Below are 26,573 nucleotides of genomic sequence, written 5' to 3'. Positions count from 1 at the left end.
TAAGTTATAGTTGTGGAATAGCAAGGTCCAGAATTATTTATAGCTGTGTGTGAATGTTGTCAGGTGAGAGAATGCAGTTAGTAAGTCGTGTATTTCTGGCGTTGCTGACTCTCATAGCTAACATCTTGAAGAGAGAGAGGAAGGTCAGAGTCTTACTGGCTTAAGGTTAATCTCATCTTTGCACTCCAACATTGGATAGGCCTTTTTATAATCGTATAGTAGAGAAAAGCTTATTGTGCCTCATATTAATCCATTGCTGCTCATGCTGCACTCCTAATCTACGTTGAAGGTTCCAGAAGCTCACTTTTTTTTTCTTTTTTTTTACGAGGAGGAGCTTCGCAAAGAAGAAGTGTACCTTAGTTTAACCAGACCACTGAGCTGATTAACAGCTCTCCTAGGGCTGGCCCGAAGGATTAGACTTATTTTACGTTGCTCAGAACCAATTGGTTACCTAGCAACCGGACCTACATCTTATTGTGGATTCCAAACCACATTATAGCGAGAAATGAATTTCTATCACCAGATATAGATTCCTCTTACTCTTCATTGGCCAGTCGGAGAATCGAACGTGGGGCTAGCAGAGTGCTAGCTGAGAACGGTACCCACCCGCCCAATGAGGAACCAAGAGCTTTGTAACCCTGCGTTTACCCTTCCTATCACATCAGACACGAGTTTTTTGGTTGTTCGATATTAAATCTCATCTTCTTAAGACTCTGGAATTCTTTGCCTATATACGGTGAAAATTAAGTTCAAATTACACCGAAATTCATGTAAATCACAGGGAAGTACTGAAATATTTTTTAAACTTCCCGAAGGGAATATGCTTTACCAGGGGTTCTGAGTTAGGGACTTTTTAGGAGATGAAAATTTGAACAAGAAAAGTGATTCAGTGGAAGAGAAAGGAAACTGGGAGTAATTGTCACGGTCCAGCTTATTGCTGGGTTAAATAATGCAGTGGTCAGTTGCATTAAGCTTCCTTGGGTCGCTTGAATCGTTCGAGGCTCCTCCTCCAAGCGTACCTTGGACACCGGGCGTGGGCATCATCTGGAAAATGACAAGACTCAACAGTACATAGGTCAAAGAAAAGTGGGTTGTAAGGGCAGTATATCAAAGGTCTGGCCTAGCAAAACCATACCCCACCCCTCTATGTAGTTTATGAGTTCAAAATTCCCACCCTTCGGTCGGTTGGCGAGTTTAGTTTGAAAACAACTGCTTCTTCTTCCCGCTCTCCTTTCTCCTGCGAGAAAGCAATATTTATAACAATATATATATATATATATATATATGTATATATATATATAATGTGTGTGTTTGGTGTAAATATATGTTATATATATTTATATAGATGTATGTATGATATATATATATATATATATATATATATATATATATATATATATATATATATATATATATGCCTTCAGTTGGTTTGAACTTACGTTTTCTCAGTTACATTAACATTCTTATGCCACGTGAATATGTTGTTTACAGTGTGCCGTCTGATGGTGTGTCAGAGAGCTTTCAATGAAAGTATGCTTGAATATGACAGTAAGTATGCATATTCATATACATGACACCGACTTTCATGCATAATGTATACTTGAAAACAAGTATACATTATGCATCTTGGATTCGAGTTCAAACACTGGAGGGGGTAGACTTTTTCACTCGTATAATTATTAGTTAAAATTGCTTTTATATAAAATATGTGGAAATATATCCACACACATGTATATGTGTGTATATATGTGTGTGCATGTATGTGTATATGTAGTGTGTATATATATATACACACACAAACACACACACACAAACACACACACACACCTGACCTGATTTGCCTTTAGTCTTCCAAGACATTTTGAACAAGAAATGAAACACTGCAATTTCAACTTGATATTCTAGACATCTTTAAGATACTTAAGAAACCTATAAGCGAAACCAGTCAGAATTTATATATATATATATATATATATATATATATATATATATATATATATATATATATATATATATATTTATATATATATATATATAGTTGCATTGGGTGTCGGAACCATATACTGTTACTTCGAGAATTGTGTAATAGGATGCCAGTTCTTCCCATTAAATTGTGTAAATTGCTCATATCGACCATAATGGAACCTGCTCTGTCAGTTACTAGAGGTTTGTCGGGGTTTCAAGAGTTATTTCAGGTATTCAGGGCTTGGTACTAATGAACTTTTATTGGTTTGACAAAAATATATTTGGATTAAATACCTTTGGTTACCTTCCCGGACTTGCATAGCGGAAAGGTTAAGTAATTTCCAAAGTAATAGTGAAAGGCTTCTTATTGGTAAATTTTGCTGGCGGCAATGTTTCAGGCTACAGTCTGAGAGCTGCAGGACTTGGTTAATCAATGCGTCATTTGACTGTGGCACAAACCAGTCTTGATTTGCATTAAAATGCTTCGTGGCTTCATTGGCTTAAGGTTGAGGAATTTTCAAATAATGTGTGGAGTGATTTAGAGTGGAACGGGGTAGATAGGGAAGGTGGTAAAGCTTTATAATGATTGACTGTTCCACATTTACATATATTTTATTTATTACTGAATTCATGGGTGACCAGGAATTATTATTATTATTATTATTATTATTATTATTATTATTATTATTATTATTATTATTATTATTATTATTATTATTATTATTATTAACATTTCTCCGTACTTGTTTCAGAATTTTAATGGAAACTTGGTAGGTAGGTGGTTGCTTGAATATATCTGAGTAAACTTGCCATTGCTGGTTACCCCAGAGCATTACCCAGAGGTTCTAGATGCACGCAACTGTCATGTGTAGCAGATCAGCTCAGAATGTGCAGAAGCAACAGATGCGTTGACAGAACTGTCCCAGCTATTTGTCTTGTTGCAGAATAGATATAGCATGGCTTTTAGCCTTAATGTGTCAAGTAATCTAAATAGCTGATTATTCATTTATTCTGTTTTCTTTTGTATGAATTTCGCAATCGCCTAGAAAAGTGGTCGGCAGGCAAAGCAAGCAGTAAGGTAGGAGTTGGGTCTATACATTGGTTTTGTATGTTGCTCTTAAATTGACCATTCCCGTAGTGCGAATGGAAACTGGAGTTGCTACTTAAGACCGTGTTTTATACCACTCAGATACATGGTACATTGAGTATAGTTTATGCATATTTTATGTATACACTGTATAGTTTTTTATTTTACACTTCCCATGCACTACGTCTTGCCATTTTAGTCTAAAGCTCAGATGTCCGAACACCAGCACAAACGCTTTTGAACATAATTATCAAACTTCTTCAGAACATACGTCTGTGTGCAGTGCAGGCACGCGTTTTGGGCAAGTGTCCCCGACTGTAAAATGAATCCTTTTCTTGCTGCAAAGTTCAAAAGAATCTGGATTGTGCCCATGAGCTGTGCATGTGAAAGAGGACTCAGTTTCAGTGCTATGACATTCATGCTGTTGCATGGAGCTCAGGTCATTCTTTGCAATAATGTGACCATTGCCTTCTGCTAATCCGTTTTAAATGTGTTAGTTACCAGATAGTAAGTTATTAAGCTTTCAGGTGAGGAAGTATTGCCATGTCACACTCACACACACACATATGTGTATGTTTGTGTACCTGTGTATGTATATATGTACGTGCGTATGTATGTAGAGTCAAGGACAATTACCCCCGAGGACAATTATCCCCGAGGACAGTTATCCCCGAGGACAATTACCCCCGAGGACTGTTATCCCTGAGGACAATTACCCCGAGGACAATTATCCCCGAGGACAATTACTCCCGAGGACAATTACCCCCGAGGACTGTTATCCCTGAGGACAATTATCCCCGAGGACAATTATCCCCGAGGACAATTACTCCCGAGGACAATTACCCCCAGGAACAATTACCCCCGAGGACAACAACCCCCGAGGGACAATTTCCCCCCCCCTGTTATTATATGCTGTTTGCAGAAAAGGATAACTTTTGAAATTTACCACGATAGTTTTTGGCACTCGATCTTGTTTCAAAAATTTTAGCTGCTCTAGAAAATTATTATAATTTGTTAGGCTTTAATCAGGTAAAACAGCGTAAATTAATGGTACTAAAATGTCAGTCCATGAGTTGTGTATAATTGTGAAAGTATCCAGGGAACCGTCTTAAACGTTCCATAATCCGGGTTTTCATGCGTTCCAAAATCAGAATTCGCTTTTCAACAGGTCCCGAGTCGTGCAGCAAAAAATCTAGGCCAACTCGTATTCTTGTATGCTCGTCCGCGAAAGCCAATCCTTTTGCGTTTAGAGGCAAAGGCCTGTCAGTGAGACGAACAATTGTCGCTGACGTCTGATGCTCCGTTTTTAAGTGGTGAATCGAGGCAAATTCGCGCGCGCGTTTCTTCATCAGTGAGAGCACAGGACTCGGAAATTATTTGCTGCACAGTTTCTTCTGTAACGATAGCTTGCATTTTTATCTTGTGGACAGTGTTAGCGGCATTCATTTTGGTTTCATCTGACGCATGGGTGTGGTCGTGGAGTCTACTACCAGCAATTTCATTTCGTTGGATATGCACTCTGCTTCACTTGGGTTTTGCAGGTGACTTTGTTTTTGCTTTCCTCACACTCAGATGACACATCACCATTTGCTAAGTCTTCTTGTTTAGCTTAATGTATCCACCGTAAATTAGTCTGTCTTTTCCTTTGTCACTTTTTACAAACTCCGTAATGCTTCAAGGGTTTGCAGTCTTCTGAAATACTAAAGAATTGACAAAGAAAAAACACCAATGAATATCAAAAGAGACAAAAAATTAACACATTTTCAAGAAATGTATTCATTTGCAATTGCAAGTTGTTAAAGTCGTTAAAATTAAATGTGTTCAAAAGCAATTACTAGTGTGAAAAGTTAAGTATACCCTAGTTTAACCAGACCACTGAGCTGATTAACGGCTCTCCTATGGCTGGCCCGAAGGATTAGACTCATTTTACGTGGCTAAGAACCAATTGGTTACCTAGCAACGGGACCTACAGCTTATTGTGGAATCCGAACCACATTATACCGAGAAATGAATGTCTGTCACCAGAAATAAATTCCTCTAATTCTTCATTGAATTACTAGTGTAACAATTGTCAAGTTGGTATAGGTAACATGGCAATTAGCGACTTTTTACGGAAAAAAAATTTTTTTTCGTATTGAAAAGTTATCCTTCTCTCTAAACAGAATATAATATAATACCTGGGGTAATTGTCCTAGGGGTTAGTTGTCCTCGGGGGTTAATTGTCCACGAGGGATAATTGTCCTGATACGTATATTATGATTGGTAATTAAACTGCTGTTGATGGAACTGCCATTTAAATGAAAAAATTAAGTATCAACTCTCAAGTGGTTTGAAATCGCATCATCGTTGCATAGCAGATACGAGCAGACAGCATTACTGACTAAGGTACGGAAGAATTTTTCCCCCGTCACGTCAGGAAGTCTGGGTATTGCGCCCACTTCTGATCGGTGGGGGGGAAAAAGTTTTGAACCGCGGCAGTGTGCTTGTAACTCTTATGCGTATGTGATGTGATTTCAAAGTGCTTGAGAGGAAATTTATTTACACATTTAATTACACACACACATAAATATATACAGTATATGTATATACATATATACATGCATATATACAGTATATGTATATATATATATATATATATATATATATATATATATATATATATATATATATATATATATACATATATACATACATACCATACATGCTTGAGCTCGAGCGCACACGTATATATATATATATATATATATATATATATATATATATATATATATATATATATATATATATATATATATATATACAGTATATATATTATACATACATTATAAATATAATATAGAGCTTGCTTAAATGTTTGTGCGTGTGCATGTGTATGTGTGCGCGCGCGCGCTGGCGTTTGTGCATATGTGTACTCGTGCGTATGCATGTAACACGGACTAGTCAAAGGCCAGCCTCTTAATAGGTGACTTTTTACCTTCTGTTGTCATCCAAATTTGGAAGCAAATGACCTCAGTAGCTCTTGATCTGATACGCCCGACTGTATGTCTCTGCCATTTATGTCTTTGTCATTTTGTCTTCCCTCTTTTTATCAGCGTCTGTCTCCTCCTCCTCCTCCTCCACATTCTCGTCTCACTTGCGAAGCCTCCATCGGACAACCCTTTGAGCGTCCCGACCTCAAGAAAAAAAAAAAAATATTCATTTGACATTTGATGGGTTAGATAGAGGGTTCTCGCCCCGTATGTATTGGTTTTGTATTTAGGTGCTCGAGGATTATATTTGTATGCGAATGTGTCGGTTTAGGCATCGATTTTAGTTTTTACGCGAAGCGTATTTCAAGCAGGCGGTAGTTTCATGTTCGTCGTTTTTGGATCCCTCGTAAGGTAGGAAGGGCAAGTGCTAAAATTGTAATGTGTACAAATATGCTTTACCCCTCTGAATTTATAATTTGTATTTATGTAGCTTTCCGTAACGTTTCGATCTTCTCTCCTCCTTCCTCCGCTGTTTTCTTATCTTTTGTTCTCTTGTAATTTGTGTGAACTGATCCTCGAGTCGCAAATCGTTTCCCGTAATCTCGGGGGAAAGAGATTGTATCCCTCTGTGAAGACAGCGCTATGTGGAAGAGCGAGCGTCAGACGAGCAGAGGGAAGAAGAAGAAGAAGAAGAAGAAGAAGAAGTTGGGGTATTTTAGGGGGAAGACTGGAGCGCATAAGAGAACAGGCAAGTGGTGCGCAGGGGATCATCATTCGACCTTCCCCACCCCACCTTTCGCCACTAATAAGGTTTCCAGAGGTAGAAACCCAAGATGATGTGTAATGCTTTTTTTTTTCTTTTCTTTTCTCTTTTCCTGGTGTAAAGTAGACGACTCCAGTGGCTGTTGTGCTCTTGCTCCGGCACGGTGCCTTTCCTGTGATTTTCCTGTGCTTCGTCCAGACTCTCTGGAGTGACAGGTGTATTATCGGGCGGTTCCTCCCTGATTTTAGTCTCTGCGGTGCTACTGGAAGTCCCATTTGGTCGACCGAGAACTTAATCTCTAAATGAATTTGACCAATCATCATATGAGTGATCGATGTGATGTGTTGCTGATGCGCCTCGCTTTTGGAAGTACGTGGTGATGGCCGCTCGTACCATGTTCAGCATAGCTGTCTGGAAGAACTGAGGACAAATAGTCTTTGTATTATTTTCTGCCAATCGACCTCAAAGTTTACTAAGGTTCTCTGGGCGTTTTCTGAAAGTATTGGGATAAGTATGCCCACATTGTGAAGTATCAGAAGTAACGTATATTATTCATTTGAAATGTATTTGCCATCAAAGGAAGTTTTTAGCTCGGTAACAATGCAGAACACCTTTTCAATTAAAAACAAAACTTATGATATAGCAGTGGATTGAGATGTTTTTAAAATCTTTGATTTGAAAACCTGTCTAGGTATTCAGATGTAGATATCGTCCGTAAGAGTGAAGAAAAGTTATTGAAAGATTGCTTTGTTTTGTTTTTGTTTTAGTGGATGTTTAATGTTCAGTCGCATTGCAAGATTTGTTTTAACGATCATTGGGCGTTATCAGAGTCCGTCGTAACGAAAATCCATTTTAACTACCAGTGGGTTATGGCAAACTATAATTTACACGCGGGGCGTCGCAAGGAATGAGTCGAAACGATTGAAGGACTATTTTAACGACCACATGTATTTGTGAAAGTATATTGGAATGAGTACTAACACTTTTGCCAGTACATCTTAGCGAATCTAGCTACAACGAGAAATACATACCCGAAACCAGTGTCACCATCGGGGGCCATTATAAGAAGTGGATTGGGCCAGTTCGCGGAATTTGAGTTAAAATTTGAAAACGATAAGTGTTTCGCTGGCAGATCATATTAATAAGTGGCACCACGCGAAATTTTCAAGCAAACTTGTAGGATTGAACGACTCCTCCGAACCGAACTGAGCAGTGGCAGGCGAGAGTTGGCGGAGAAAGAAGGAATGCACGACGCCATGCCAGCGATCTTCCCGAGTTTTTAGCCCGAGATTAAAAACGCGCGAGGGAAAAGATGGCCATGTTCGGGGCGGGGAAATTCCTCAAGTACACCGCTTCGCCGGATGCCTTCCTCATGGACTTCGACTTGGAGGAACCAGTCAAGTGTTTCTCCTGCAGCAAGTACAGGTAACGAGGGAACTGGCTCGCTGATTAAACGCCGGGTGACGACGGTGCTTGTAGTTAGTAGTAGAGGTGACATCGGTGGTCATCAGAGAAGGGTTGGTGTTTGCAGTAAATGGTTGAACGCTCATTTTTTTAGAAAGTGGTTATTGAACGCTCATTTTTTAAGAAAGTGGTTATTGAACACTCTTTTTAGAAAGTGGTTATTGAACACTCTTTTTAGAAAGTGGTTATTGAACACTCATTTTTTTTTAGAAAGTCGTTATTGAACACTCATTTTTTTAGAAAGTGGTTATTGAACACTTTTTAGAAAGTGGTTATTGAACACTCATTTTTTTAGAAAGTGGTTACTGAACACTCATTTTTTTAGAAAGTGGTTATTGAACACTCTTTTTTAGAAAGTGGTTATTGAACACTCATTTTTTTAGAAAGTGTTTATTGAACACTCATTTTTTTAGAAAGTGGTCATTGAACACTCATTTTTTTAGAAAGTGGTTATTGTACACTCATTTTTTTTAGAAAGTGGTTATTGAACGCTCATTTTTTAAGAAAGTGGTTATTGAACACTCTTTTTAGAAAGTGGTTATTGAACACTAATTTTTTTAGAAAGTCGTTATTGAACACTTTTTAGAAAGTGGTTATTGAACACTCATTTTTTTTTAGAAAGTCGTTATTGAACACTCATTTTTTTAGAAAGTGGTTATTGAACACTCATTTTTTTAGAAAGTGGTTATTGAACGCTCATTTTTTTAGAAAGTCGTTATTGAACACTCATTTTTTTAGAAAGTGGTTATTGAACACTCATTTTTTTAGTGGTTATTGAACACTCATTTTTTTAGAAAGTGGTTATTGTACACTCATTTTTTTAGAAAGTGGTTATTGAACACTCATTTTTTTAGAAAGTGGTTATTGAACACTCATTTTTTTAGAAAGTGGTTATTGAACACGTATTTTTTAGAAAGTGGTTATTGAACAGTCATTTTTTTTAGAAAGTGGTTATTGAACACTCTTTTTAGAAAGTGGTTATTGAACACACTTTTTAGAAAGTGGTTATTGAACACTCATTTTTTTTAGAAAGTGGTTATTGAACACTCATTTTTTAGAAAGTGGTTATTGAACACTTTTTTTTTTTAGAAAGTGGTTATTTAACACTCTTTTTTAGAAAGTGGTTATTGAACACTCATTATTTAGAAAGTGGTTATTGAACACTCATTTTTTTAGAAAGTGGTTATTGAACACTCATTTTTTTAGAAAGTGGTTATTTAACACTCATTTTTTAGAAAGTGGTTAATCGTGTGAACCAAGGAAAGCGATATGAATCAGACTGGTGAACAAAGCGAAGAGATTAAAGAAAATACAAGTATCACAGTCACTATTTAAAATAGAAATAACGATGGTAATGAGGACTTAGAATACGGTGTGACGTTAGTCGATCGTAAAGCACAAATGATGTAGATAGCAGTGGTAATTACCTAAAAACGATAGTTATTAATGACAGGTAAACGGACAAAGTTAAAATATTTGGTTAAAATATTCTTGTTATATAGATGATATAGAAACATGTTATTACGATCATGATTGTTAATGAAGAGGTAAATTATTAATATTATAAATTCCTAGATAGTTTGGTACTAATAGTCAGTTATTTGAGATGTGGATCGGTACAATGGGGAATGACCAAAATTGAGATACCGTCGGTAAATATTCAGGTAACGTCGATAGCCAACTATAAAAAATTCTGCCAACAATGTGGATCTTTATTTTCTTTTAAAGTCAGCAGTGATGCCGGTAGTGACGATAGCATTAATCAAGAATCCAGGTAACGAAGTAGCGATTAATAACTGCAACTGGTAACGACGGGGCGATTGACAAAAATCCTTGCAACAACGCTAATGATTATTAAAACAAGTGAATGAAAATGAAAGTTACGTATCCCCATAACTTCTTTAGCTTGTAAACTGTATTCCATAAGGTAAGATGATTTGACTTCTATTTAAAAATACTTCGGATTCCAGCCAAGATACACATAGAAGCTTCCACAAATCAGAATGCTCCTACGCGGCGGATTTCTTTGGGTTTTACCTTGCTCTGTGAGTTCGCTGATCTTGTGTGTGGTGCAGTATTTTGGGGGGTTGCATGTCTTCATCAAGATGTTTGCATGTTTCTTTTGTACACTTTCTGACCTAGAATGTGTTATTTTGTGAGCATTACGCGCTCCAATTTTATATACATACATACACACATACATACTGTATATACTGTATATGTGTCATATATATATATATATATATATATATATATATATATATATATATATATATATATATGTGTGTGTGTGTGTGTGTGTGTGTGTGTGTGTGTGTGTCTGTGTGTCTGTGTGTGCGTGTATGTATATATGTTAATTCCTCCCTCAAAAAGTTCCTCATTGGGCCGGTGGGTTCCGTTCTCACCTAGCACTCTGCTGGCTGCGCGTTCGAATCTCCGACCGGCCGATGAAGAATAAGAGGAATTTATTTCCGGTGAAAGAAATTCATTTCTCGCTATAATGTGGTTCGGATTCCACAGTAAGCTGTAGGTCCCGTTGCTAGGTAACCAGTTGGTTCTTAGCCACATGAAATCAATCCAATCCTTCGGGCCAGCCCTAGGAGAGCTGCTAATCAGCTCAGTGGTCAGGTTAAACTAAGGTATACTTAACTTCGTGATTCAGTTACACACACACACACACACACACACACACACACACACACACACACACACACACATATATATATATATATATATATATATATATATATATATATATATATATATATATATATATACAATATCCTTGTTTAAGTTTTAGGTAAGTTTTAGGTAATGGGAAATTCAAGGTCCCTATCCTACCTCAATCCCTAAAGGAGAATTTCCAGGAACTGGAAAGAGTTGTACAGGGGCCACCCCGCGTAAGAGCGATGTCTGTCACTTAATATTAGCCATATTTTGCTTGAAACCTTAGTCCAGGACAAAGCGCTGTTGTGTATATTCACTGAAAGTAACTGCCAACCATTCACATAATCCCGTCCTGGGAGAATTTGATATCAGGATAATCATATTAGTTGTTCGCATGCCTATTTTAAATAATTATGTAGATATTGTGGTGAAAGAATTGTTTTTATCTCATTTGCTTATTTATCCTTTTTATCTTCATTTTCCATTCACTTTTTCCCTGTTGTTGATTTACTTGTCACATTTCTACTTCTTGTTCTCACAGCCTTTTTCGGCCCAAGATTTGAGCATGAACACTTGGTCACTGGGATTTCCAGAAACAGCGAAAACAGAGCTTCGATAATCACCATGAAGCCACCCATATATAGGCTACATCATAATTTCGCTAGTTCTCTCGTGAAACCCTTTCCACATTCTGGTTCTTACACTGGTTCTTACAGGTTTAACCAGCCGAGCATAGAGTCTGGGGGCCTTTAAAGGCTGCCACACGTTCAAGATGAATATCATATCTCTTTCCTTGATCTTTTAGAAAGAAAGATTGTATATGATTTCATGGATGTAGAAAGACTGAGTGTTGAAAAAGAAAAAAATGTTTGCCGTTCGAGTTATTAACTAATGTAGTAATATGTACAACTAATGAAGCCCCTGCTATTTCATATATATGAGCAACTATCCAATGTCCAATGAATGATTATTTCTGTGAAGATGTTGACATTTGGTACTGAAGAGTGTTCGCGACCGTCACGTATTGACATTGGATGCCCTGACGCTTCGGAGTAACAGGTTAATCATCGGCACCCGAGTTCTGCTTTCATTTGAATTTCCTCGTTTTACTTGCGCGATCGATACCAGAGGTGTTCCGTGTTCTTCAGTGATTTTATGATAAAAAACCCCTGATCCTGTATGACGAGGCTTTGAGGTTGGAAATGTGCTTTGAAGGATTGTGCAGAAAACCGTCCTTGTAGTTCAGCGACATAATCCCTTTGGCCAAGATTTTGCAGAAACTTGTTTGCAAATTTGGGTTAGTTAGATTTCGTGGATCAATTGTTTTGGATAAGGTACAGCAGAGTTTAGGTTTTTCTGTCTCAGAACGTTAGAGTTCCAATATCGTGTGACGTGGGTTTGACAGCAAAATTTTTTGCGAAGTCTTTTGGTTAATGTCGTATCCAAACCTTCTCCTGTTATTTTATTGTATGTTTCTTAGATTTTACAAATTAATCTAACAATCGCACTTCGTATAAGGAACTGGTTAGATCAATTTTTTTATGATGTGTCTGTGCTAAAATCGGCTGAAAATTAGAGTTATCTCAATAAGGAAAACATTTTTATTAAGCTAATGGGCTGTTGTGGTCCCACCTTTCTTGTAGTAAAGAAGTTAAGGATATCTTAGTTTAACCAGACCACTGAGCTGATTAACAGCTCTCCTAGGGCTGGCCCGAAGGATTAGACTTATTTTACGTGGCTGAGAACCAATTGGTTACCTAGTAACCGGACCTACTGTACAGCTTATTGTGGAATCCGAATCACATTATACCGAGAAATAAATTTCTATCACCAGAAATAAATTCCTCTAATTCTTCATTAGCCGGCCGGAGACTCGAACTCGGGCCTAGCGAGTGCTATCCGACAACTCTACCGACTCTCCCAATGAGGAACTTCTAATAGTGAAAAGAAACCTTTTGAAGATGATTACACAAAAGTCTCCATAAAGCCTTTATGACCACGATGAGAGGAAGGAACGAGTAGGCTTCAGTGTCGTTCTTGAGGTGTCAGGTTCTCTTTGAAACTGTAGACCTCTAGTGCTAACCTTTCCCATTTCTCACTTGGACTTAGCTGGCTTTGTAGCCGTTTTCTTCACCTTTTAGCTGTCAGGCTGTGGATGTCACTTCTTGCAGGCGTTTTACTCGTTCCAGTAATATTTCCTGTTTATAGGCAACCTCATCGCCTCTCCCCCCCCCACCTCCCGTCTGCGTTATTTCCCCTGCATCCCAGTCGGCGTCGTTATTAAGTAAATTCATATTGTTACCTAACCGTGGTTGATTCAGATTTCCACAGTAGTTTTCCACTTTGTCGGTGTTACGAAATAATGAGAATGTCATTTGTTCATTATTTTGTAGAGAGTGGAATGGTTGAGAATGCGTAAGGCTTTCGCTTTCCTTCCTTATCCTTTGCATCTTTCCATTCTCTGCTACTTAAATTGAGTCAAAATTTTATTTTCCGTTGACCAGGGTCAGCCAATGTATGAACGTCTAATTCTTCTTCTCGCTTAATCCCTTGTCGGGGTCGCTGTTATGAAGAGCCTCTTCCACCTGTTTCGGTCGCTCGTTGAACGTCTCGTCTCATAATTTGTTTCGGCAGATGGTCTGGTCCACGGTCGGATGCCTTTCGTGACCCCAGCCCTCCCTGTGTAATAAGAAAATGACATGTTTTTAGTTTTCTGCGAAAGAAACCTGTTGAGATGGCCATTTGCCTATCGGTCCGCACTTTTTCTGTCCGCCCGCAGATCTTAAAAACTACTGAGGTTAGAGGGCTGCAAATTCGTACGTTGATATCGTCCCTCCATCATCAAACGTACCAAATTGCAGATCTGTAGCCTCAGTAGTTTTTATTTTATTTAAACTTGAAGTTGGCCATGATCGTGCGTCTGTCAACGCTATGGGACAGGCCACCACCTTGCCATGGCTGAAAGTTTCATGGGCGGCGGCTCATACAGCATTATACTCTGTACAGAAAACTCGATTGCGCCGAAGAAACTTCGGCGCATTTTTTACTTGTTCTGTTACATTTGACTTGTCAGAAGATTCACTGAACAAAGGGTGCCCCTCTTATTATTATTTTTGTTGTTGTTGTTGCTGCTGAGTGAATTTAACGAAGAGTCCTTCGTGAAGAGCGGTAATTATTCCAACGCATGACGATGATTGATTCCATGCCAGAGGCTTCACGGAGTTTTTTTTTTTTTTTTTTTTTTTTTTTTTGAAGGAAACTCTATGGTCAGTTGCCACCACGCTTTACTATCTAAGGTTGAAAGATGAAGGTTTGCGTTGGCAATTTACTGGACGCATTTTTCCACGAGGGCCGGTTGTCTTTAGTTACGTGCAAAAACTTCTTTGTTTTTGATAACGTTATGCCAATGAAACATAATGGCTTCAAGGGAAAACAGTATTTTCCGAAAATTTTCCAGTTCATGAAGTGTAGGAGCATTATGATTTTGAAACTGGATAACTTATGTTTTATACAAATGATGATTGTTACTATCGTGATTTTTATTGTTACTTCCGCTGTTGATTGGGTGGTGAAGAGCGAGGCTTCTTCCCATTACTTGAATGTTATTCTTAGTTTCTTCCTTCACGGGTAAATTGGCTGCCTTCATTCACTTAGCATTAGAAAGGATTCCCTAGTGTGGAGGTGAGGGCCAAAAGAGCAGGAGTGGAGCGTTAGGCAGCAAAACAGACTGAGGAGTAAATTAGTCGGCAAATCGGGACTACAATCTTAATATCGAATTACCCTTATGGTTTCGTTATCATATACTTCATTTCGACATTACGTATGTACTTCCCCACAGGCGCCGTAGTGATCCTGTCTTAAACTTTTTTTTTTATAATACTTTATGTCGTTGCTACAGAAAGTTTTTTATATTTCATAATAATATTTTGCAGTGTTGCTAATGAACACGGTCTTTTGGGTTTCTTAGTATTTTCCGGTAGTGTTCTTGCGAAAAGAGAATTATACGTCTCCGAGACTTCTCGTTCATTTCACGCATTTTCTGTTGAAGCGTGTAATATTATCTGACACGCTTCCAAGTTTTCGCCCTTTTGGCTGTACAAATGTATATTTTACGTTTCCAAAGAATCCCCGCTGTTACCGTATACATTAAAAATACTGCATACAGTATTTTCATAGATTTCAAAATATTATCCGGTAGAGAGTTTATTTCATCACTTTTCTTGTTCGCTTCTTCGGATCGCCGCTGCTTTGGCATCGGAAATCGTTCGTTGACATCATTACATCAGCTGGGAAGGGACCGTTTTGGACTGTGTGCTTCGATAATCTTTATAAGTATGCCAACTCACCTACCAGTGTTATTAATTTGATATCCCTTCGTACAAAAAATTGTAAATTCACTTTCAATGGTAATTTTTATGAACAAATATTTGGTATGGATATGGGGAACCCACTTTCGCCACTTTTGGCTAATATTTACACGGACTTCTTTGAGTCTAGACTTATTCCAAGGAATCTGTTCTCCAAGGTGTTTTGGGTTAGATATGTAGCCTAGACGATTGTTTTTGTATTGTAAAAGAAAATGCGAATATTCCTGATTTCTTGCAAACAATTAATAATCTTCTACCATCCATAAAATTCACGATAGAACATGAAGAAAATAATTGTATACCATTTTTGGATGTCTTAGATATCAGAAATAACATAAAAAAATGTTTGTTTTAAAGTATATAGGAAACCCACGAATAATTTGTCATATATTCATTTTTACTCTAACCTTGCTAAACAAATTAAGGTGTCAGCATTTTCCAGTATGTATCTTAGAGCTCATAGAATTTGCAGTCCTGAATTTTTGGAAGAGGAGTTTAAAATTATTGATAAAAAAGGAGATCCATGATGTTACCCTCCATATTTTATTAGAACTTTGTAAAAATAAAGCAAAAAAGACATACTACAATCCAACCAGTGTTAACAAAGAACTTAAGAATATTCTCTGTTTACCATTTCACCCTCATTTCATTACTGCAGTGCCCATTTTAAAAACTATTGATATTAACTTATTTAAATATAATAATATTTTTAGAAGTAAACTGATTGAGAATAGCCCGCCCAATTCAAACAGTATTGTATGCAGTAGTCCTTGCAAAGAATGTAATATAAGATTTATATTGGTCGAACATCAAAAGGACTAAAAGTAAAAAGCTCCCAACACAAATATGCCATTTCAAGAGGCTTATCAAATAATGGCATTGCTGATCATTGGCTTAAGACAGGCCGTGGGATGAACTGGGATAAGTCGACAATATTGTACAAGGTGAACGACCATTGGAAAAGAAATCTCCTAGAGACTGTGTTTATTGAAGCTACGTCCACCAGGAATGTTAATCTCCACCCCGGATTATCCCTTGATCCTTTGTCCCTGTCCTTTTTGTTTATAGAACATGCTGCCCAGATTAACAAACTGTAACCCCGCCCCCCCCATCTATTTTTGTATATAAATCTATGTCAACTTCTTTTGTATTCAGTGTGAACTTGAAAATGTGGAATGAACTACGAAAGTACTTGTTCAAAGTCTCGGTTTTCACCTATCTTTTGACGTGGATTTAGCGCGTTCCTTCGTGCTGCATTGGATTATATATATATAATATATATATATATATATATATATATATATATATATATATATATATATATATATATATATATATATATACATATACATATACATATATATATATATATATATATATATATATATATATATATATATATATATATATATATATATATATATATATATATATATATATATATATAAGTGGTTTGGCCATTGAGTGTTGGTGATTGTTGTTTAATATGGAGGGACTCTAAAAAAGGGAAGCGAGTGGCTATTTTTTGTTTGTCCGAGCATTTGAAAATCACTCGTTTGTGATGGTGGCAAGACATGGCGTGAAGTCTGATGGCACTATTTCTTTTTTGCTTAACGTTAAGCCTGTACGATGGCTGACACCCCTAGGCCAAAGACTGTAGTCTGCACCGTTCTCAAAAAGATAATGTATGTTTCTCTACCCTTCACTAATAATTCTGTCCTAATCAAACGAAAATTAAGAATAAATAATAATAAATAAGTATATAACAATGAATAAAAATAAAAATAAAGAAAAATAAAAGAGATGAAGATTTATAAATAAAGATAAATAAATAACAATTGATATAGATTAAATAAAAAAAAAAAAAAAAATATATATATATATATATATATATATATATATATATATATATATATATATATATATATATATATATATATATATATATATATATTATACTGATTGGGGCAGGAGTTATATTCCATGGAGCCGCCTTTCCACGTAAGGGCATAGGAGGTGTTCTCGACTGACGGGAAAGTTCTAGAGAGAGTGAGAGGAGGGGGTTAGGTGTTAAATCTGTTTTATTCTTTGTTTGGTATATCATTTCGATTTTTCATTCCCATTCGTTTCTGAAGAATAATGTACATTATTAGGGTTTCATTTATGTTTATTTTCTCTCAAGGGAAAATTTTTTTTAGTATAGTCGTAAGCCTATGCTGTCTTGAAAAGTCTATGATAATCCACTTTTGCTTCGGTCAGTCGATTATAGTTTGTGCTTATGCGCGCGTACGTGCACACACACACACACATATGTATATAAATTATATATATGAAATTTATATACAGTATATATATATACATATACATACACATACATGCATACATACATACATACATACATACATACATACATACATACATACATACCGTGCTGTTGTCGTTAATCTTCAAAAGCTTATTAGCCAGCACCTTATGACTAGGCATTTTGTGAGCGCATTGCATAATGATCTACTTATATCTAGGTCAGGCGGCCGAAAGCCTGAAAGGTACTGTGTGGAAGCCTGTAGAATTAATGCTGCCCTCAAGTTTTCTATTGTTTAATTTTCACGTATTTATTTTCAGCTGCTGATTGGTTTACTTTTGCGGGGGTGGTATGTATGTATGTATATATATATACATACATACATAATATATATATATATATATATATATATATATATATATATATATATATATATATACACACAATTTCATACATACACATACACCCATCCATCCATCCATCCATACATAAATATATACATATATATGCACATGTACCACTGTGAAAATGAAAGACAGGGTGTAAAATTGTAAATCCTGACTGGTGTCGTCCTTAGATCTGAGACTTTTTAGGCAACTGATGAATAGTGGTAGAAATTTACGATATATGTGTGCTGCCTCCGTAAAGGCCGTTGGAAACCAGCTATGCACACCTGGCATCTTTCGGTCTTGGGTCAAATACTACCATTTACAAATCTTCGTATCTGTGAGGGTGTGAAGCACCCCCTCCCACCTTTCCCCCCGTCCATGCCGACTATCTTCCCTAAAATCTATACAATTTACACATAGGTTTTGAAATGAGTGCATCGAGTTGATACATGCCTCGACGGTTGTTCACATTCTTTCAAAAGCTTTCTTTTATAAAGCTCCACTTTGTAATGTTTCTTTGTGTGCATTATTAGAATCAATTTTTTTTGGCCATGCCTAATTGGTTTTACTATTTTTCCCTCTAAGTATGAAAATTCCACTTTTACCTGTGGACGCCTTACACAAATTTTATGCTTTGCTGTTCTTTTTTGCTAATGATTTACCACGTTGACCAATGAAAGTTTGTCACAAAACTGCTTGAATGGAATCTGATATAGTCATCCTTAAGTATGGTTGGGGGATTTCTGTATGAATGCTTGTTTTAGTGTTAGTACAGGCAGGTTCTTTGGGTTGTAAGCTTTTTGTCATTATCATATAAAATCTTTTTTGCCGCTCTTATTGAATATTCTAATACAGAATCAGGATATTTTAATTTTTTGCCAATATTCCTAAATTATATCTTTCATCATAAATATATTCAGGGCTACATATACCTAATGCTCTTAAAAACATGGCTGTTAAAACTGGTTTCTTAATATTATTGCTTTGACCAGAACAAAAATGTACATAGGCAGATATATTGGTAGGTTTTCTGTGCAAACTGTATTTAAAACCATCGCTACTTCTATGTATTAGGCGATCCAAAAATAGTAGGCTACCATCATTTGCTATTTTCATAATGAATTTTATTGGTGGGACCGGTTCGTTTAATTCACCAAAGAAGGTATTGAGATTTTCGTTCCCTGGCCAAATACATATCGCATCGTCAACATACTTGAGAAGTGTGAGATGATTTTGTTTTTAATATTTTGCTTTAGAGAGATTCTGTATAAAAATTACTTAACACTGGAGGGGAACCGTTACTCATTGCTATACCAAAATTTTGAGAGTAGAATTTCTTGTCGATTCAAATTTACATTCTTTTACACATTGTAATTCATTCTATGAGTGTTCTTGGGAAATGGTATATTCAGCTGCCTGCTTCTTAAAATATATGATAAAAAATCTGAAAGGTCGTCAATAGGTGCCTTTATAGATAATGATACTACAAAGAAACCCACAAGCCCGGATTCACTATAAATCTGTACATTATTTAGTTGATTTATAAAGTCAGTGTTGTTGGTTATATTAGCATCAGAAAGGTACCAACCAATGGGTCAATATCCTCTGGGTAGTTTGCTACATTGCAAGACACGGAAGCAACGGAGCTACGCAAGTCCAGTATCGTGGTATGAGTGAAAATATATCTGGAAACTTTTGTCGGTTTGAAAACAAAACTTTAGGAAGAATATTGAAAGTCAGATGGCTGTCGTGATTTAGAAATGATACCACAAGTGAACTTCCATGTTTAGATGAGATGATGATGATGACAGGAGGAGATGGCCTGGGCGTGTCTTTCGCACAACCCCTGGGGAAAGAGAAAGGTAGTATGTCACCTGGGCACTCGTGTGTATATATATATATATATATATATATATATATATATATATATATATATATATATATATATATATATATATATATATATAGTGTGTGTGTGTGTGTGTGTGTGTGTAAATTACAGACGAAATCGATTTTCTTCGCTTTCATCTGTTTAGGCACTAATGTCGTGTCACAGAAACCTTTGAATGTAAGGCCTTCGCCGCAAATTTTGCCGTTACTTGTGCCTTAGTTAGAGAATCTTGACTTCGAATTCTTGTGCATCATTGCGTCGTGGAGGAGGTGTAATCAGGTCACTTTCAGATTACTGCAATCTATTTCGCATTTCCATCGGACTGTGGGGAATATCATTTCTCATATAGCTTGTTTATATAAAGCTTTCTTTAGCTACACTTGGTAATGTTGAAGTAAGGTGCATCATGCAATCATCTTGACTATCGTCTGGGCCTGAGTTTGCTTTGTGTGACAATTTAATTGGTTTTTATTTCTGTTTTCATTATCATAGATTTTATGGACACCGGTCCTCCGTCTCTCACGAATGAAATGCCTCCACTGAGGAGCGTGAAAAACATAATCTTGACCCTGACTTCACTGTCAAGTGAGATGTCTCTTCAAGTGTGTATAGGTGAAAAAAAAATCATAATTAGTCAGTTGTTACATACTAACCAATCAGCTGTCATTGTGATGGGTTGATGACGATTTTAAACGCAGCCTGAATTCGACTGTCATATGCACGGCAGAGTCGATATCAGCTGACGTTTCTGTTGATAGCCGGGCGGTCCAAGACACTCTGTCGTTGTTTTTAAACCAGCCAGAGGTTCGAATCTTGCCAGGGATTTAAGAATTATCATTTCCTTTGGATGTAAATTATTCCCAAAGTATAGTGATTTGGGTATTAAACCGTATCTGGGGCATAATAGTTGCGAATATAATAAAATGCCTGTGCAAATGACAAATCTTCATAAATTTGTATATATATTATATATATATTTATATATACACATATACGTGATCCGATGGGAATATAAACCCACGCTTTCATAAATTATGTATGTATACACTATATATATGTATATATATATACATATACAGTATATGTGTATGTGTGTGTATAATTGTGATCCGACGGGAATACCGACCCACGCTTTCATAAACGCAGTTTCTCCTGCAAGGCGCGCTTTGGCTGTCATGCTCAAGAAGAACAAAATCCCAATCGAGTGGGCATGTGCCCTCACGTGACCTCGGGTAGCCCAGCTTGCCCACGGTGTTCTGAGTCGTCAGAACTCCCGCTTGTTAGTTGACTGAATCAGCTACCCCACTTCATATGACATCTCCTTTTCTTATTTGTAACCGCAACTTTTCTTCTGCGTTTTCTTTCACTGACTTCTTATCATTTTATCCAGTATATTATTTACATATGTACATGCATATATACATATATGTATATATACACATACATACATATATATATGCATATATATCCATTTAGAAACACTGTGGTTATAAACGATTTCGGCAGGAGAAAACGTCACGACGGTAAATCCATATGGTCTTTGAAATGAAGATAAACGATTGCATTTGAAGAACGAGAGAGTGTGGTTCGACATGGTGATATGAATGCAAAAGTAGGAAAGGATGAAGTTATTGGTAGCTGTGGCATTTAAGGTGTCAGTAAGAATTTAGGTTGTGGTTGAATTGTGTTCCATATTGGGCGATATTGTAGGAAATGTGCAGTTTTCAATGAAGAACGTTCGTAAGTATGCTTGCGAGCGAGTGTGTGATAGGTCATTCCTTCCTTTACAGTAAATGGAAAAGCAAGGGGATGAGTGGAGTGGGAACGAGAGGTGTGGAACAATACCTAGACGCAATAGTCTTGGTTTGTTATAGAAACACCGTAGAATTTCCATTTATCTAACGAGTGGAAAGATTGTTGTTTCAAGTTCAGGTCTGAATGACCTTGATCCCAGCCTGCATAAGATGCTCGAAGGGGATTTGAAAGAGAAATTGAAATCACTCTTAAATGCCCTGTGGCATTTTTTTGGCCAGTCCAGATACCGAACCGCAAACGTAGGAAATGTTGTAGGAAAAAAAAAAAAAAATTAAAAGCCCAGGCCAAATGAGGGGCTACTCGGGGTCTGAATACTTAGTTTGACCTGAAAAACGTCAAATGAAAATGGCTCAAGGTATCATTCACAACATTTTGCTGTCATTAACAAGTTTTTTTTTTTTTTATTCATTTCGCATAGTTGAAATAGGTTGCCATGCGCAATATAGTTTAGGTTTGTGATATGTACTTAATATCAGGATTGATTTACAACTCTGACTCTTATGTTGGACATTCAATAACATTTTCTTCAAAACAGTTAATCACTTTTGGAGTAAGGGTTCTACGGACGGAAACAACTGTCCCTGACCCTTATGTATTCTAGGGAGTATCAGAATCCCTGAAAATTTGAAATGTTAAAATATATTTCAATTCAGTTAGTATTCAGTTTTTTACTTTATTAGTTTTATACTAATTACGAAGCAGATATATGGCACGCAAGCGACTGTAATCACACACACACACACACACACACACACACACACACTGAAATCACCTGAACTCAGTATAAAAGCTAACCAGTTGTGCCTTAAGTTTCCCCAAGACATCGTCAAGAGGACTGATTGATAAATAGCGGTAGAAATTGACATTATATAAGACGGCACCACCACAAATGAGCATTAAGTCTGATAATTCAATGTTCTTCATTAACCAAAAAAAAAAAAAAAATTTTCTATGAGAAATTATGCACCACTGCACTTGTGCAAATGTTCACTGGAGTCTCGACTTGCACCTAAACGATTTTGAACCGGAAGAGGAGCAACCTTTGAAAGTGACTTCACAATGTGTACGAAGTAAAAGTACATTTAAAACACCAGTTAATCCATATATCTCTTTTAAGTATTTCCCGATGGTTTGCGTGTCGTTATGTATATATGTATATATATATATATATACGTAAATACTATTTTATGTATATATAATATGCGCGCCCCGGGAATGCGTATACGCCTAAAAGTAAATTATTGAAGGTATGTATGAATTGCATGCTTTAGTTTGGTGAATGAATGAACGTTTGTTTTGATGCGTTGCCATACGAATCAGAAGAAAGAGGTAAAGAGACGACTTGACTTAATGACGCAAGAGAGAGAGAGAGAGAGAGAGAGAGAGAGCCAGGGTCGAAATCTTTGTACAGTAGGATGAGGTTATTGTTGAAATTCAGTATAGCGGCGGTGGATATCGATTGTTTTTTAATGCAGCTGCATTTCAGTTATTTGAAATTTTGTTTTTTGAGCATAACAACCGGTTATTTAAAGCGTCGCACACTGCGTCAACTTCTGGCCCTCCGAAAAGGGTTGCTTATTCATCTTTGTGGGTCTGGTGACGTCACTGGGAAGCCTTATTGTAACAAGACGGCTCAAACGCTGATTGGAGACGTAGCTGACTCCCTTGCTCCCTTACTTGACCGCTCCTCCTTAAAGCCTGCCGCTGGATAGTCGGCAGGCGTAGAGTGAAAGCACAGAGGCCCAAGAGTCAGTCCAGACGAGCGTTCATTCATGGTCACTGTTCCAGGAACTGCGCTGAAAGGTTCCGTGAGAGCGACTCTCTCTCTCTCTCTCTCTCTCTTTGAAGAAGCATTCGATAAAATAGGGCTACACCGTATATAATCTTCTCAAAAGCATATTGCATTTCTATGGTTTAAGCATCGACCTCCGCAAAGTGGGTTGTGTGTCTCAAGCTGGTATAAGCATATGAATGGTTACTGCTGCTGCGGATGAACACATACTGTACAGTAATGGGGAACCACAGGCAGGGGGGGGGAGGGGGGTTAACGATGACACTCAAGAACCGGTGAGTGAAGACTGGTAGTCTCTTGATACCATGTAATGAGAGCCAGGAGCTCATTTTGGTCATCAGACCAATAGTGCATTTGAAACAAGATTAATAAAGTTAAAATTCTTATTTTCTTAACCGATAATTGTAAGGGTAAGGCGAGTTCTATTCGTATCCCTGCTCAGAAAATAAAACCTAAGTGTTTGAGTTCCTTTTCAATTTGGTTTTATAGGTTGTGGCTGGCGACACATTTGGAATGTAAAAGACGAGAAAAGGACAGAAATATATCTGAGAAAATATAGCGTTACCGATCGCCATATTGGAGTGAAATGTCTAATAGTTGCCTTAAGGAGAAGGTTGATATGTGTGGAAATAATTTTAGGAAATAATTTACAGGGAATGTGATGATGAAATGAATCACACGCATTCCCTGTATACTATATTATATATAAACGACCGCCTGGAAGAATGCAGGTAACTTTGCTAGTCTGAGACACTTCGAAGGTCTCTCCTCATTAGCTTGCCCAAGTTCAGTGGCGTTTGCCAAAGTCTGCAGAAGAACGGACGATGCTCGTTCTCATACGGTTACATTTGGCAGAAATTCGTCAAAATCTGTAGCTCTCTCGGCCACGTTGCGAGATTGAGATGTTGAGAGTCAGGCGAGTTCTTAAAGGCTTAGGTTCGATAGGCCTGTCTACTGCCGCCAGCATATACTGTACAGTGACGACTAGTTCGTTGTAAATGCACAAAGCAAGTGAAAAGGATTACGTTGCACCATCTCAGACCTCTGGTAACGGGCGGCGATGGGCGTCCATTTGGGCTGCTCTGCCCCTTGCTATCACTGGGCTACACAACAAGACATAACTTCTCTAATCACTCTTTGCCAGAGTGACCCCTTAACACCATCCCTACTCTTCCTGGCGTTATTTTTACGAATTTCTCTCTCTCTCTCTCTCTCTCTCTCTCTCTCTCTCTCTCTCTCTCTCTCTCTCTCTCTCTCTCGTAGATTGACGTGCGAAGTTGTAGTACAAGAATATTAGGCTTACATTATATATATATATATATATATATATATATATATATATATATATATATATATATATATATATATATATACACACACACACAGTATATGTATGTATGTGTATGTATATACACGTGTGTATGTGCGCGAGCGCGAAGAGAAATTAGTTAAGAAATTCACGGATATTACGAAAATGGGATGCGAGTGCATTCATCTCTGTAAGGGCTACGATATTGAAAGGCGGGTTTGAATTAAAATTTTTTTTTCAAGCGTTCGTTCTTGGGGAATGTGACTTCATTTTCGGAAGTATGACATTTCTCATGTCCTGCCAAGGCAATAAAGACCTGTTACGACGCGTAATAGGCTCTCTATATTCAGAGAGCCAAGTGGCCAAGATAGCAAGAGAGAGAGAGAGAGAGAGAGAGAGAGAGAGAGAGAGAGAGAGAGAGAGAGAGAGAGAGAGAGAGAGAGAGAGAGAGAATATGTGTGGGCGTTTGGGTAACTTCATTCGTCTCAGAATCGCTAAATTTCACCGAAAGCCACCAATAACATTTGTGAGACAAATGTACTGGGAATAGATAACCTCATTGACAAGTAAATTCAAAGAGAAAATGGTGTGTTGCATCCACAGAACTAGGGCCAGGTACTGTGTTTACAATATGGCAGTCCTTTTTCCATACTTACTTACTAACTTCCTTAGAATTTAAACATTTCACGAATTTCTTTTGAAATAAACGTATCAAGGTTATACATGCCTTGACTGATATTCATGTTATGGCCATAACTGTCTTTTATAAAGCTAGAGTTGATGATATATTCCTTTCCAGTGCCTTATCGGAGTAAGCTATCTGATTTGCTCCTGCCCAGTTGATTGTATGATTGTTCTCGCTAACATGCACAACAATCCTAGTGTTCACCTGTTCATATCTTTCACACATGTCATGCTAATCTGGTCTCTTTTCCAGTTTGAGCAGCATAAGTTATGACATGACTTATGCGGAAATTTTATATACACACCCTTAAGTATTGTCGGGAGTTTGTTTTATAAGTACTTGTTTCATTGTTAAACGGTATTGTTCTTAAATGCGACGCTAACACCAGAATTCATAAGAAGATAGAGGATATCGTTCATATTATTAGTTCAAGCTAATTTTTGTGTTGTAAGATTTTTTTTTTTTTTTTTTTTTTTTTTTTTGGATGCAGGCGTTTGTGCCGCTCCTAATGCATTGTTTAGTACGTCAGGTATGTCAGTTTCTCGCCTGTACTTTCTAATCTTATCTGTTTCATCATCAGTACATTCAGGGCTACGTATACGTAATACTCTTAAAAACATAGATGTGATCAGATTCCTTATCTTTATTGCTGTGGCTGGGACAAACTTGCACAAGCAGGAATATGAGTAGGTTTTCTGTAAATGTTGTATTTAAACACGTTACTAATTCTATGTATTAGTAAGTCCGAAAAGGGTGGGCACCCATCTTCTTCCATTTCCATATTGAATTTAATTGATGGCACTAATTAATTTAACTTGCCAAAATAGTTATTTGCATTTTTGTTCCTTGGCCGTATGAAAATTATATCGTCCAAGTACCTGAACCATACTACATTGCGTGGAATATTTCTGCTTAGTATTTGGCTATAAAAAAAATTTCATGTACAAATTGCTTAACACTGGAGACAGGGGGTTATCCATTGCTATACTAAAATTCTGTTAGTGAAATTTCCCTTTCAATTCAAATTTACAATCTTTTATACATAATTTAATCAGGTCCATTAGAGTTCTTGGAAAATGGTTTATCCAGCTCTTTTATAGTAAATCCG

The 26,573-nt window shown here is 37.1% G+C and overlaps 1 protein-coding gene across 4 annotated transcripts in view; it reads left to right on the top strand.

Annotated features, from left to right (window-relative positions):
• Positions 1–26,573, top strand: part of Mob2 (MOB kinase activator 2) — a 354,696-nt gene that overhangs the window by 34,796 nt on the left and 293,327 nt on the right. Inside the window, exon 1 of one of the 4 annotated variants that reach the window (XM_067121701.1) lies at positions 6,949–8,209. The exons of the other annotated variants lie outside the window; for them this stretch is intronic. Coding sequence (XP_066977802.1) covers positions 8,097–8,209 — 113 coding nt within the window. The 5' untranslated portion in view covers positions 6,949–8,096. Of the gene's footprint in view, positions 1–6,948; positions 8,210–26,573 lie in introns of those variants that run through there. 4 annotated transcript variants of the gene reach the window in all.

The sequence above is a fragment of the Macrobrachium rosenbergii genome, chromosome 19 (genome assembly GCF_040412425.1).
Source record: "Macrobrachium rosenbergii isolate ZJJX-2024 chromosome 19, ASM4041242v1, whole genome shotgun sequence".
NCBI classification, from domain to species: Eukaryota; Metazoa; Arthropoda; class Malacostraca; order Decapoda; family Palaemonidae; genus Macrobrachium; species Macrobrachium rosenbergii.
This window is presented reverse-complemented; position numbering and strand designations above follow the sequence as displayed.